Raw genomic sequence first — 15,701 nt, 5'->3', positions numbered from 1 at the left:
AACTCCTGCTTCTTCAAGTACTGCCAAAAGTGTGGAAACTATATCCACCACCACCCCTGCAGCAGTAACTATGTCTACCTCAGCTATCACTGAAAAGTCATTAACATCTACCACTTCCTCCTTACTGACAGCTACAGCCAGTTCAGCTACTACTAAAACATGGTCACTAAACCCAAACACCACCTTAGTTTCCAGTGGAACACTGTCAACAACACTTGCTACTACCTCTACACCAACAACTGGAGAAATGTCAAGTATCACTGAAACTTGGTCAACAAAACCAAACACCAACTCTACGTCAGCATCTACAAAATCTTCAGTTCTGACTGAAGCCTATTCATCAATGCCCACAACTACTTTCATACTGACAACTCCTGCTTCTTCAAGTACTGCCAAAAGTGTGGAAACTATATCCACCACCACCCCTGCAGCAGTAACTATGGCTACCTCAGCTATCACTGAACAATCATCAACATCTACCACCACCTCTTTACTGACGCCTACAGCTACTTCAGCTACTACTAAAACATGGTCACTAAACCCAAACACCACCTCTAAGACAACCCAAACAAGTACTTCATCTACTACTGAAAAATGGTCAACAATACCTACTAGTACCTCTACAACAAGGACAACAACTACTGAAATAGTTCTGACCACCACTTTCACACCAACCAAAAAAACTGCTTCAGCTACAACTGAAACACAGGCAATTAAGACCTCTACCACCCACACATCTAACACTACAATTACCTCAGTTTCCAGTGGAACTCTGTCAACAACACTTGCTACTACCTCTACACCAACAACTGGAGAAATGTCAAGTATCACTGAAACTTGGTCAACAAAACCAAATACCAAATCTACATCAGCATCTACAGATTCTTCATTTATGACTGAAGCCTATTCATCAATGCCCAGAACTACTTTCTTATTGACGACTCCTGCTTCTTCAAGTACTTCCAAAGTTGTGGAAACTATATTCACCACCCACTCTGCAGCAGTAACTATGGCTACCTCAGCTATCACTGAACAATCATCAACATCTACCACCACCTCTTTACTGACGCCTACAGCTACTTCAGCTACTACAAAAACATGGTCACTAAACCCAAACACCACCTCTAAGACAACCCAAACAAGTACTTCATCTACTACTGAAAAATGGTCAACAATACCTACTAGTACCTCTACAACAAGGACAACAACTACTGAAACAGTTCTGTCCACCACTTTCACACCAACCAAAAAAACTGCTTCAGCTACAACTGAAACACAGGCAATTAAGACCTCTACCACCCACACATCTAACACTACAGTTACCTCAGTTTCCAGTGGAACTCTGTCAACAACACTTGCTACTACCTCTACACCAACAACTAGAGAAATGTCAAGTATCACTGAAACTTGGTCAACAAAACCAAATGCCAAATCTACATCAGCATCTACAGAATCTTCATTTATGACTGAAGCCTATTCATCAATGCCCACAACTACTTTCTTATTGACGACTCCTGCTTCTTCAAGTACTTCCAAAGTTGTGGAAACTATATCCACCACCACCCCTGCAGCAGTAACTATGGCTACCTCAGCTATCACTGAAAAGTCATTAACATCTACCACTTCCTCCTTACTGACACCTACAGCCAGTTCAGCTACTACTAAAACATGGTCACTAAACCCAAACACCACCTTAGTTTCCAGTGGAACACTGTCAACAACACTTGCTACTACCTCTACACCAACAACTAGAGAAATGTCAAGTATCACTGAAACTTGGTCAACAAAACCAAACATCAACTCTACGTCAGCATCTACAAAATCTTCAGTTTTGACTGAAGCCTATGCATCAATGCCCACAACTACTTTCATACTGACAACTCCTGCTTCTTCAAGTACTGCCAAAGTTGTGGAAACTATATCCACCACCCACTCTGCAGCAGTAACTATGGCTACCTCAGCTATCACTGAACAATCATCAACATCTACCACCACCTCTTTACTGACGCCTACAGCTACTTCAGCTACTACTAAAACATGGTCACTAAACCCAAACACCACCTCTAAGACAACCCAAACAAGTACTTCATCTACTACTGAAAAATGGTCAACAATACCTACTAGTACCTCTACAACAAGGACAACAACTACTGAAACAGTTCTGACCACCACTTTCACACCAACCAAAAAAACTGCTTCAACTACAACTGAAACACAGGCAATTAAGACCTCTACCACCCACACATCTAACACTACAATTACCTCAGTTTCCAGTGGAACTCTGTCAACAACACTTGCTACTACCTCTACACCAACAACTGGAGAAATGTCAAGTATCACTGAAACTTGGTCAACAAAACCAAACACCAACTCTACGTCAGCATCTACAAAATCTTCAGTTCTGACTGAAGCCTATGCATCAATGCCCACAACTACTTTCATACTGACAACTCCTGCTTCTTCAAGTACTGCCAAAAGTGTGGAAACTATATCCACCACCACCCCTGCAGCAGTAACTATGGCTACCTCAGCTATCACTGAAAAGTCATTAACATCTACCATTTCCTCCTTACTGACAGCTACAGCCAGTTCAGCTACTACTAAAACATGGTCACTAAACCCAAACACCACCTTAGTTTCCAGTGGAACACTGTCAACAACACTTGCTACTACCTCTACACCAACAACTGGAGAAATGTCAAGTATCACTGAAACTTGGTCAACAAAACCAAACACCAACTCTACGTCAGCATCTACAAAATCTTCAGTTCTGACTGAAGCCTATGCATCAATGCCCACAACTACTTTCATACTGACAACTCCTGCTTCTTCAAGTACTGCCAAAGTTGTGGAAACTATATCCACCACCACCCCTGCAGCAGTAACTATGGCTACCTCAGCTATCACTGAACAATCATCAACATCTACCACCACCTCTTTACTGACGCCTACAGCTACTTCAGCTACTACTAAAACATGGTCACTAAACCCAAACACCACCTCTAAGACAACCCAAACAAGTACTTCATCTACTACTGAAAAATGGTCAACAATACCTACTAGTACCTCTACAACAAGGACAACAACTACTGAAACAGTTCTGTCCACCACTTTCACACCAACCAAAAAAACTGCTTCAGCTACAACTGAAACACAGGCAATTAAGACCTCTACCACCCACACATCTAACACTACAGTTACCTCAGTTTCCAGTGGAACTCTGTCAACAACACTTGCTACTACCTCTACACCAACAACTAGAGAAATGTCAAGTATCACTGAAACTTGGTCAACAAAACCAAATGCCAAATCTACATCAGCATCTACAGATTCTTCATTTATGACTGAAGCCTATTCATCAATGCCCAGAACTACTTTCTTATTGACGACTCCTGCTTCTTCAAGTACTTCCAAAGTTGTGGAAACTATATCCACCACCACCCCTGCAGCAGTAACTATGGCTACCTCAGCTATCACTGAAAAGTCATTAACATCTACCACTTCCTCCTTACTGACACCTACAGCCAGTTCAGCTACTACTAAAACATGGTCACTAAACCCAAACACCACCTTAGTTTCCAGTGGAACACTGTCAACAACACTTGCTACTACCTCTACACCAACAACTAGAGAAATGTCAAGTATCACTGAAACTTGGTCAACAAAACCAAACACCAACTCTACGTCAGCATCTACAAAATCTTCAGTTTTGACTGAAGCCTATGCATCAATGCCCACAACTACTTTCATACTGACAACTCCTGCTTCTTCAAGTACTGCCAAAGTTGTGGAAACTATATCCACCACCCACTCTGCAGCAGTAACTATGGCTACCTCAGCTATCACTGAACAATCATCAACATCTACCACCACCTCTTTACTGACGCCTACAGCTACTTCAGCTACTACTAAAACATGGTCACTAAACCCAAACACCACCTCTAAGACAACCCAAACAAGTACTTCATCTACTACTGAAAAATGGTCAACAATACCTACTAGTACCTCTACAACAAGGACAACAACTACTGAAACAGTTCTGACCACCACTTTCACACCAACCAAAAAAACTGCTTCAGCTACAACTGAAACACAGCCAATTAAGACCTCTACCACCCACACATCTAACACTACAATTACCTCAGTTTCCAGTGGAACTCTGTCAACAACACTTGCTACTACCTCTACACCAACAACTGGAGAAATGTCAAGTATCACTGAAACTTGGTCAACAAAACCAAATACCAAATCTACATCAGCATCTACAGATTCTTCATTTATGACTGAAGCCTATTCATCAATGCCCACAACTACTTTCTTATTGACGACTCCTGCTTCTTCAAGTACTTCCAAAGTTGTGGAAACTATATTCACCACCACCACCCCTGCAGCAGTAACTATGGCTACCTCAGCTATCACTGAACAATCATCAACATCTACCACCACCTCTTTACTGACGCCTACAGCTACTTCAGCTACTACTAAAACATGGTCACTAAACCCAAACACCACCTCTAAGACAACCCAAACAAGTACTTCATCTACTACTGAAAAATGGTCAACAATACCTACTAGTACCTCTACAACAAGGACAACAACTACTGAAACAGTTCTGACCACCACTTTCACACCAACCAAAAAAACTGCTTCAGCTACAACTGAAACACAGGCAATTAAGACCTCTACCACCCACACATCTAACACTACAGTTACCTCAGTTTCCAGTGGAACTCTGTCAACAACACTTGCTACTACCTCTACACCAACAACTAGAGAAATGTCAAGTATCACTGAAACTTGGTCAACAAAACCAAATGCCAAATCTACATCAGCATCTACAGATTCTTCATTTATGACTGAAGCCTATTCATCAATGCCCAGAACTACTTTCTTATTGACGACTCCTGCTTCTTCAAGTACTTCCAAAGTTGTGGAAACTATATCCACCACCACCCCTGCAGCAGTAACTATGGCTACCTCAGCTATCACTGAAAAGTCATTAACATCTACCACTTCCTCCTTACTGACACCTACAGCCAGTTCAGCTACTACTAAAACATGGTCACTAAACCCAAACACCACCTTAGTTTCCAGTGGAACACTGTCAACAACACTTGCTACTACCTCTACACCAACAACTAGAGAAATGTCAAGTATCACTGAAACTTGGTCAACAAAACCAAACATCAACTCTACGTCAGCATCTACAAAATCTTCAGTTTTGACTGAAGCCTATGCATCAATGCCCACAACTACTTTCATACTGACAACTCCTGCTTCTTCAAGTACTGCCAAAGTTGTGGAAACTATATCCACCACCCACTCTGCAGCAGTAACTATGGCTACCTCAGCTATCACTGAACAATCATCAACATCTACCACCACCTCTTTACTGACGCCTACAGCTACTTCAGCTACTACTAAAACATGGTCACTAAACCCAAACACCACCTCTAAGACAACCCAAACAAGTACTTCATCTACTACTGAAAAATGGTCAACAATACCTACTAGTACCTCTACAACAAGGACAACAACTACTGAAACAGTTCTGACCACCACTTTCACACCAACCAAAAAAACTGCTTCAACTACAACTGAAACACAGGCAATTAAGACCTCTACCACCCACACATCTAACACTACAATTACCTCAGTTTCCAGTGGAACTCTGTCAACAACACTTGCTACTACCTCTACACCAACAACTGGAGAAATGTCAAGTATCACTGAAACTTGGTCAACAAAACCAAATGCCAAATCTACATCAGCATCTACAGATTCTTCATTTATGACTGAAGCCTATTCATCAATGCCCACAACTACTTTCATACTGACAACTCCTGCTTCTTCAAGAACTGCCAAAAGTGTGGAAACTATATCCACCACCACCCATGCAGCAGTAACTATGGCTACCTCAGCTATCACTGAAAAGTCATTAACATCTACCACTTCCTCCTTACTGACACCTACAGCCAGTTCAGCTACTACTAAAACATGGTCACTAAACCCAAACACCACCTTAGTTTCCAGTGGAACACTGTCAACAACACTTGCTACTACCTCTACACCAACAACTAGAGAAATGTCAAGTATCACTGAAACTTGGTCAACAAAACCAAACATCAACTCTACGTCAGCATCTACAAAATCTTCAGTTTTGACTGAAGCCTATGCATCAATGCCCACAACTACTTTCATACTGACAACTCCTGCTTCTTCAAGTACTGCCAAAGTTGTGGAAACTATATCCACCACCCACTCTGCAGCAGTAACTATGGCTACCTCAGCTATCACTGAACAATCATCAACATCTACCACCACCTCTTTACTGACGCCTACAGCTACTTCAGCTACTACTAAAACATGGTCACTAAACCCAAACACCACCTCTAAGACAACCCAAACAAGTACTTCATCTACTACTGAAAAATGGTCAACAATACCTACTAGTACCTCTACAACAAGGACAACAACTACTGAAACAGTTCTGACCACCACTTTCACACCAACCAAAAAAACTGCTTCAACTACAACTGAAACACAGGCAATTAAGACCTCTACCACCCACACATCTAACACTACAATTACCTCAGTTTCCAGTGGAACTCTGTCAACAACACTTGCTACTACCTCTACACCAACAACTGGAGAAATGTCAAGTATCACTGAAACTTGGTCAACAAAACCAAATGCCAAATCTACATCAGCATCTACAGATTCTTCATTTATGACTGAAGCCTATTCATCAATGCCCACAACTACTTTCATACTGACAACTCCTGCTTCTTCAAGAACTGCCAAAAGTGTGGAAACTATATCCACCACCACCCATGCAGCAGTAACTATGGCTACCTCAGCTATCACTGAAAAGTCATTAACATCTACCACTTCCTCCTTACTGACACCTACAGCCAGTTCAGCTACTACTAAAACATGGTCACTAAACCCAAACACCACCTTAGTTTCCAGTGGAACACTGTCAACAACACTTGCTACTACCTCTACACCAACAACTAGAGAAATGTCAAGTATCACTGAAACTTGGTCAACAAAACCAAACACCAACTCTACGTCAGCATCTACAAAATCTTCAGTTCTGACTGAAGCCTATGCATCAATGCCCACAACTACTTTCATACTGACAACTCCTGCTTCTTCAAGTACTGCCAAAGTTGTGGAAACTATATCCACCACCACCCACTCTGCAGCAGTAACTATGGCTACCTCAGCTATCACTGAACAATCATCAACATCTACCACCACCTCTTTACTGACGCCTACAGCTACTTCAGCTACTACTAAAACATGGTCACTAAACCCAAACACCACCTCTAAGACAACCCAAACAAGTACTTCATCTACTACTGAAAAATGGTCAACAATACCTACTAGTACCTCTACAACAAGGACAACAACTACTGAAACAGTTCCGACCACCACTTTCACACCAACCAAAAAAACTGCTTCAGCTACAACTGAAACACAGGCAATTAAGACCTCTACCACCCACACATCTAACACTACAATTACCTCAGTTTCCAGTGGAACTCTGTCAACAACACTTGCTACTACCTCTACACCAACAACTGGAGAAATGTCAAGTATCACTGAAACTTGGTCAACAAAACCAAATGCCAAATCTACATCAGCATCTACAGATTCTTCATTTATGACTGAAGCCTATTCATCAATGCCCACAACTACTTTCCTACTGATGACTCCTGCTTCTTCGAGCACTGACAAAAGTGTGGACACTATATCCACCACCCCCTCTGCATCAGCAACTACGGCTACCACAGCTATCACTGAACAATCATCAACTTCTACCACTACCAGTTTGTCAACACCTACAGCTGCTTCAGATGTTAATACACGGTCACTAAATCCAAACAGCCCCTCTAAACCAACTGATACAGCATCACCAGTGCACACTATAACCTCTATACCACCTGTTACAGGCACTTCAACTCCTGCAGAAATTGTGTCAAATGTGTCCATCACTACCTCTAATCAAAACACTTCAGCTATTTCACCTACCACTGAAACATGGTCAACAACAGCCACCAACACAAGTATTTCATCTGCTACTGAAGCATATGCCTCAATGCCTACCATTTATTCACAACCTAGTACAGCTACTTTGTCTACCTCTACACAAGCATGGTCAGAAATTCCTACTACAATTTCTGTACCAGTGACAACTATGACCAATGTCTCAATGATCACTGAAAATTGGACAAGTGCCCCACTAACCTCAGTAAGTCCTGAAAAAACAAACACAACAGCCAGTACCAGCATACTCACCACTACATCTACTAATATAATGAGTACACCACAAATACGAAACTCCACATCCCAGGGTGAGTGCTTATTAACTTCTTTTTGACGTTATTTTCCTTTTCATGAAATGAGTTTTCCTTAAATTATCTAAACTAAGCTAGACACTGTCCCCCACAATTGTTTCTACCCCACCACCAGTGTGTGAGTGTAAAGAGCTGAACAAGACACAAATCTGGGCTTGTGGTGAGATGTGGACTGATGATTGCTTGAACAAGAACTGCATAAATGGGAAGATTGTATTGACACCTTTGGTATGTCCAGAGGCAACAGTTCCCCAGTGTCCCAGAGGTCGGGTCACAAAGGTCTCAGATGGATGCTGTGAAACATGGAAATGTGACTGTAAGTCTATTTTTTTTTCTTTCGTGTTTTTCCCAGGGATTTTTATAGACTTACGTTACCTTTCTATTTTATCTTTTTTATCTTGTTTTTTTTTTTAAATTAACAGTAAACATTACTTGTAAATTTATGTGTCCTTATTCTATTTGGTTTGGTCATTGTTTGCAAAATGTAAGAATTATGCCTACAATTTAAAATCCAACCATGTTTCAATCAAATGCTGATCAATGTAAGACTTAGATGATAAAGTGGCATACTTCCTTTATTTACAAAAATTATTTCACTGGATCGTGTAGGATAACTGTTTTTTAGACCGTAGATTTTCAAATTTAGATACAGTCCCAAATAAAAGATTAAGACCAACTGAAAAATGGCAAAAAAATTGTGTTTTGCATGGTTGGAATTTAACAAGGTTCCAAGTAGAGCTTCAATATGCAGTAAGAAGAAACGTGAGTGTGACAAAACATTTTTTGAGCATGCAATTTATTTAAAACAATGCATAAACTGAAACAGGCTCAAGTAACACATTGAAACAGTCCTCAAGTAATGAGGTTAGTTTATGTAGGAATTTCTTTATAGATTTATGTACTACCAGTATCTACTGCAGTTACCTTTTGATGTGCTATTTCCAGGTCAATGTGACTTGTACGGACAGAGCCACTACATTTCTTTCCAAGGAGTAACTTTTAATTTCCTCAATCAATGCACCTACATCTTGGTGGAGGAGCGCACGCCACGTCATAATCTGACCATTGCAGTAGACAACTTTAATTGTGTACCTGGCCTCCAAGAGTCTTGTGCTAAAGACATCATCCTGAGATATCAGAGCAATGTAGCTAAACTCAGTATTGTCCCACATTTGTCTGAAGTACAGGTAGGTAATAACACAAATAGTACAGATCTCAGTTATTTACACAAGGTACCACAATAAATTCTTGTATATTAAAGATAATAATCTGTGATATAGAATAACTTTATTTCAAGTTTGTATTTATTTAAGGCCAACACTGGCCAATAGTAAGAATAAGACACTGGTTTGACACTGATCTAATCGACCTTAGGCCACTCTGAACAATGTGATCATACAACCACCATATGAAGAGCATGGGTTGAGATTTCAGACTGTCAAACACAAAGTTATCATCCAGCTCCCGGATATCCGCTCTTATGTTTCCCTCACCTCGTATTACAACCTACTGATCAGTCTGGCTATGGAAAATTTCTACAACAACACCGAGGGACAATGTGGTGGGTATTGGAGGGAAAAGTGCTAGAACACATCTGTGATTGGGTACTGTTCCAAATAACTTGGGGCACTGTGTAAAATGTAAATAAAAACAGAATGCAATTATTAGCAAGTCTCATAGAAGCAAGTCCCACAATTCAGCTTTTATTCACAATAGAACATAAAAACATGTCAAATTTATGAACTGAGACATTTCACTGTATCGTGAACTTTAATGGCCAAAACACATCTTTAAAAAGTGAGGTAAGGGAAAAATAGTCTTAAAAGAGTAAGTGGTGCAGAGAAACAGCTGAAGGAATATTTTGCAGCTAGGTTAACTGGCAACAGATAAGAAGGAAAATTCGGTGTAAGTTTCTCAGAGGAAAAAATGGCAGAGTTTTACTTTTCCTCATTAAAAATTGCAAATAATTTAAGTTTCTCATCATCTGCAATGCTTAAAGTGATACTGAGAATTTGGATAAATCTGTCTGATGCCAGTGATCTTCAAGTGGCACTACATTAAAATCAGGCATTATTCTGTCATGGAACTCTCTGCATGGACTTAGGAATGCTTTCAGAAATAAATATCTGTGAACACAATTCACTGGGCCATTCACAAATGCAGGTTACAGGTCAAAAGGAAAAAAAGCCATATGTGAATTAAATGAAATTTGTTTTGGAGGAAATGGATGCCACATCCTCCAAATTAAAGAGGAGAGAGACCATCTGGTTTGTTATCAGCACTCTGTTTAAAACTCGGGTTTGTGCCATATTTACCCCTGCTGAACAAAGTGGTAAACATTTCCCTGCAACAACTTGTCTGAGACAAGTTCCACGTAACAAATTCAAAATAACCTTATTTTTGTCTTGCAGTGGTAGATTCTGTCATTTTAAACATTGGATACATTTTCTATGTTCTACTGTGAGTAAAATATGCATTAATCAGATTTGTAGATCAGGTATTGATTTGTAGATCACAGTGTGCCATGTTTTTTTATTTGTTATTTTTTGTAATTTAGGTCTTTTCTAGCATAGTTTATACATGTTTATTTGCATCTTTAACAGTGTAGATGAAAGTTCTATTGAACAGGACCTATCCGTCACAATACAGAGCAATGCAGAATATTCTCACTGCATTTAACGTAAATCTACATCCATATATATCACTTTTCTCTCCCTTCTCCAGGTGTGTGTGGTGGTGCATCGTGTATTCGTAAAAGAGGGCAGATTGAGGATGACAGCTGTTGTGATAAGACAGCCTATGACTGGGTGTATCCAGATCCTCAGAAGCCAGCCTGTTTTTCTGCACCAAAGAATGTATCCTGTCATGCTGAGCAAGCTTCACTACTCACTAAAATAATCACTAACTGTCTTCCAAGTCCGCTGTGTGAGCTTCTAGACAACATGTAAGCTACATACACTAACATACTATCCTCACTGGTATCAGATTCTGTAATAATAAGTGCACCTGTAGATAAATGGCTACTGCCATCACTCTGATATAGCATAAAAGTAAAGCTTAGTGCCCACAAAATCATTTAAAGATAAGATATGATGTTATGTATACTCTGACGCAACTCTCATGCTCTCTAGTGAAGTTCTGGCCTACTCTCGGTGAAAGCTGACTGACTATGAAAGGTCATCAGCTTATGCAGCTCACTTGTGCCTTCCAAGCTGTATTTCTCTTTATTTTACTGGTGTTATATGTTTTCCTATTGCTATGCCACCTGTCTTATTTGGCTGTGAAAAGATTTGAATTTGAAAAAAATAATCTTTTCTGTGTCTTCAGAGTCTTTGCAAATTGCAGCAAGTATGTGAATCTAACCCTTCAAAAGAAGAATTGTAAGTTTGATTCGTGCTCTAACCCAAATGCTTCTTGCGCTGCTCTGGAGCAAGTTGCTGAAGAGTGTAGAAATGCTGGTTTCTGTGTTGACTGGAGAAAACTAACCAATGGAACCTGTGGTATGTGGTATTTTCTTTGAGCAAAGTCAATAAAGCAGTGATTTATTACTCACTTATCTACATTGTGCAGACATAAGTTGCCTAATGTGGTAATTTTGTCGTAAAACTAAATCTTGTGTTATTAACTTTAGTGTCCATGATCGTATTTCAGATGTGGCATGTCCAGGTGGACTGGTTTATAGAGAATGTTATGACAAGATGGATGACTTCTGCTATGCAGGGTTTTGTTTTTGTTTTGATTTTTTACCAAATAATATTTGTACTTATTGTGCTCCCATTCTGCTAAATTCAATTTAGACTTGCTGTCAAGTTGTTTTCAGCATTTGTGTTTTTCCTTTGCTTCAGACTGCGATATCCAGGAGACTCACTTAAAAAGAACACAGCAGGTTGTTTCTGTCCCAGCAACTTGCTCAGAGCAGGAAATCACTCAAACATCTGTGTGGCTGGCTGTTCCTGTGAGTAATTTTGTCTACAAGGCTTACAATGACACCTTTAACTTTATTTAAATTCTTATGCAGAGAAATGTGTGAGATCTTTCTTTTTTTCCCCCCAGTTTGCAAAGGGCCAACCGGAGAGCCTAAACTAGTAAGTATTTTCCCCTCCTCGTTCCAAAAATGGTTTCATTTCTCTAATTTCATTTGGACTGTTAAAATAAAAAAAAACTTCCTGTGCACTTCTTTTAGCCCGGTGAAGTGTGGCAGTCCAATTGTTACCTTTGTACATGTAACAACCAGACGCATACTGAGGAGTGTTTTCCTAAACCTCCTGAACCCGCTCCTGTCTGTGGTCCCAATGCTGTTTTGGTAAACAGAACTTGCTGTGGTGATCAGATTTGTGGTAAGAACTGGCACTTCCTAATTTTTTTTATTCATTTTTATATTATATATTTTTGACACTGTTTGACACACACTTATTTTCACTTCTGCATGGCAACACATTGTCGTGATCCCAAAGTGCCATTGCATTTTGGAGTCACTTGAGAGACTTTTAAGTGATTTAAGTGACACATATATTAGGAAAATTAAAATTTTTTGTACCTCTAGCTGTGGTTGTGCGTCATCTGAAAAATGCTGTTGTTTTACTTATTATTCAAGTTCATTTTTGTGAACATTTGTTTTGTTTTTCAGTTGAGAAGACATGCAGCTATAATGAACAGACATACAAGGTGTGTTGTGCCTGTGCTCTGTGTTTCTTTTTCCTTGGAGATCAGTTTAAATTTTACTGAAACAAAATGATAACAAAATATCTTGTGTTGTCTGGTTTATATGTGTGTAGGCAGGGGACAAATGGACAGATCCTGCCCATCCCTGCAAGTCATTTAGCTGCAGCAAAGAAGGGATTCAGACTGAGACTAAAGTCTGTCCCAAAGAAAGCTGCCCCGAGGTACTGAAAACCTACACAGTGATCCTGAAACTGTAACTTGTGTCCAAGAATATGGATTTTAAAACAATAAACTTATATTTTAGAACTTGCTCTTAGAACTGAAGAAGTCTAGACACTTTTCTTTCCAAGCTCCTTAGACTTATATTTTAAATGTTTACTTCTATTTAAAATTGTAATAAAATGTATGTATGTCATATGTCATTAGACTAGTTTTAAATATTCAACCATTTTGTCTTAAAATATGGTAAAAACTATGGTCAAAATGGTTATTTTACTACAAAAGTACAGTATGCATGGAAGAACAAGCTTCTGTTTTTTCCCAGGAGGACAGAATTTGGGATGACCAGCACTGCTGTTATACATGTAAGTGAAGACAAAAGGAAAACCATGAGTTATTTATAACTCTGAACTTTGTCTAATAGACTGCTTTCACTTTCTTTATTTTTACAGAAGTCAAACTTGTAACTAAAGATAGCTAATAATCTGCAGCTCCGCTGCATCCAAAATGTTTAATGTCATTCATTTTTGAAAGGATTTGCTCACTGTGCTTCATCTTCTGTTATACTTCTGCCACTTTCAGGTAAAAGGGGCTGTGTTCCCAGGGTGTCCAGCTTCAACATCACCATAGAAAACTGTTCTACTGTAATACAGATACCCGCGTGCCAGGGACAATGTTCGTCTCAATTGAGGTAAGAGGAAATCTTCACTGTTTAAGTAAAAATACAGGTTCACAGGCATGCCATCATATAAAATGGAAAATGAAAACTAGGGCATAAGTATAAGTGAAGCTTGAATTGTAGACATTTAGATGGATTTTAATCTACTTTCCTTATTCTGTATGTTTAAAAATACATTAAAAAAATACCATTACCTTCCTCTGTCCTTTTTAATCCTTCCCTCTCACCGCTTTCTCTTCGTTCTCTCATCCTCCAACTGCCACAGGGTGCTGGTGTTAAATGGTGACTTGATATTGCAGCAGGAGCGCAAATGCTGCGTGGAGCAGAACTCAGAGAGGAAATCGATGACCCTGCACTGCTCTGACCTGACTACCAGACAATACGCTTACAAGCACATCACCAGCTGTGTGTGTGAATCTTGCAGCAGGATCTGAAATGTAGAGCTAGCAAAACCAAGATGAAGCCATTTGAAATCATTAGATTAAATAGAATTCAAATCTAATTCAGCAGTACTGGATGGTTTTCTTCTGTACTTAAAGAAGGTACTGAATCTGTTTTCTGTCAAATAAATACATCTGACAATCACCAAAAGACTCTGTAAATATCTTCTCTGTTTTTGTTCACTGTCACATTGATTTGACCTTAATTGCTTCTGCATTTATTAAACACTTCCTGGAAATTACAAAAATAGTTGCTCAGCAGTTGTATCTAGCCTTGCAGGTACATTTTAATTAGTGCTGTGTGATACTGCAGATTGTGGTATTGATACCAAGTAAATACAGGGCAGTACTGCTGATACCAATCTGATATATTTTCTGATATTTTGATACATATTTTCATATACTAGTATATAATATAAGAAAATATGATGTGCACGGGGTAGACAGTCTTTCTTTTTGCAACATCCCTGGGCTTCAATTTTAGCCTAGAGTCATGTTGGCTGTGGCCTGGTTGTCTGGCTAGTATGTGGCAATGTCCTGCTTCTGCTAGCACTGTTAACAAATTATTGTTTCCTTTACTCCTGTTTGTTCTGGTGTAAGAAGGTTCTGCTGGGCAAAAAAAACATGGAAAAAAGAGATTGTGAGGCACACATGCAGGGTTTCTAGAGTGGTGGTCCGACTGCTAACAGGGAAAGGCAGGCTAAGGCCAGCAGATGGAGCCACTGGAAAATGTAACCACTCTTTCAGCTCAGCCATCTCTCTAGTGATAATAGGACCATCTTTATTTAAAGTAAAGGCAAAGCAAGCAAGGAGTACATGAATGGGTGTATAAATGAGTCTTTGTGTTCTCCAAAGAGAGCACACAGTGAAGTCGTGTTAAATTAAACATTTTATTACAGAAACTTACATATATGTGACCTTTACACATATATTAAATTGTGATGATTATAGGAACACTCTTTGGCCTGGTTTTCTCCTTAAAAACAAAGACACCTAAATAGAACTAGCACATTTAGAATTAAAGCAGGTTTTTATTAGTTATAGTTTGATTATCAATGTTTCATTAATTATATGCCTATTAAACTTCATGATACTTCATGATACATTAACTTCATGATGTCATGATACTCAGAAGTCCTGCCTTTGCATTTATAATCAGTCTACCTGTGGGTTTTATCCTAATATAAAAGAAAACTGTGGCAAGCATTCTTGCTGTGGACCTGAATTTGTTGGTCTTTATAGAGACAGAGACAAAAAGCATGTAGTTACATGTTTTTAAGTGTTATTATAAATCACAGCTGTCACCTTTAACAGTCCAGAAAGTAGTGGAAACTG

The 15,701-nt window shown here is 39.4% G+C and overlaps 1 protein-coding gene across 1 annotated transcript; it reads left to right on the top strand.

The window, feature by feature from the left end:
- Positions 1-70: 70 nt before the first annotated feature.
- On the top strand, positions 71-14,430 carry LOC135932160 (apomucin-like). The gene is made up of 7 exons (XM_065469508.1): positions 71-162; positions 1,528-1,763; positions 12,994-13,031; positions 13,142-13,249; positions 13,573-13,612; positions 13,830-13,938; positions 14,192-14,430. Exons 1-7 carry the CDS (start codon positions 71-73, stop codon positions 14,358-14,360), a joined length of 792 nt encoding a protein of 263 aa, XP_065325580.1. The 3' UTR covers positions 14,361-14,430.
- Positions 14,431-15,701: the final 1,271 nt, after the last annotated feature.

Source organism: Pelmatolapia mariae, linkage group LG17 (assembly GCF_036321145.2).
Source record: "Pelmatolapia mariae isolate MD_Pm_ZW linkage group LG17, Pm_UMD_F_2, whole genome shotgun sequence".
NCBI classification, from domain to species: domain Eukaryota; kingdom Metazoa; phylum Chordata; class Actinopteri; order Cichliformes; family Cichlidae; genus Pelmatolapia; species Pelmatolapia mariae.
The sequence above is the reverse complement of the archived record's forward strand: the minus strand, read 5'-3'. Positions and strand labels throughout refer to the sequence as shown.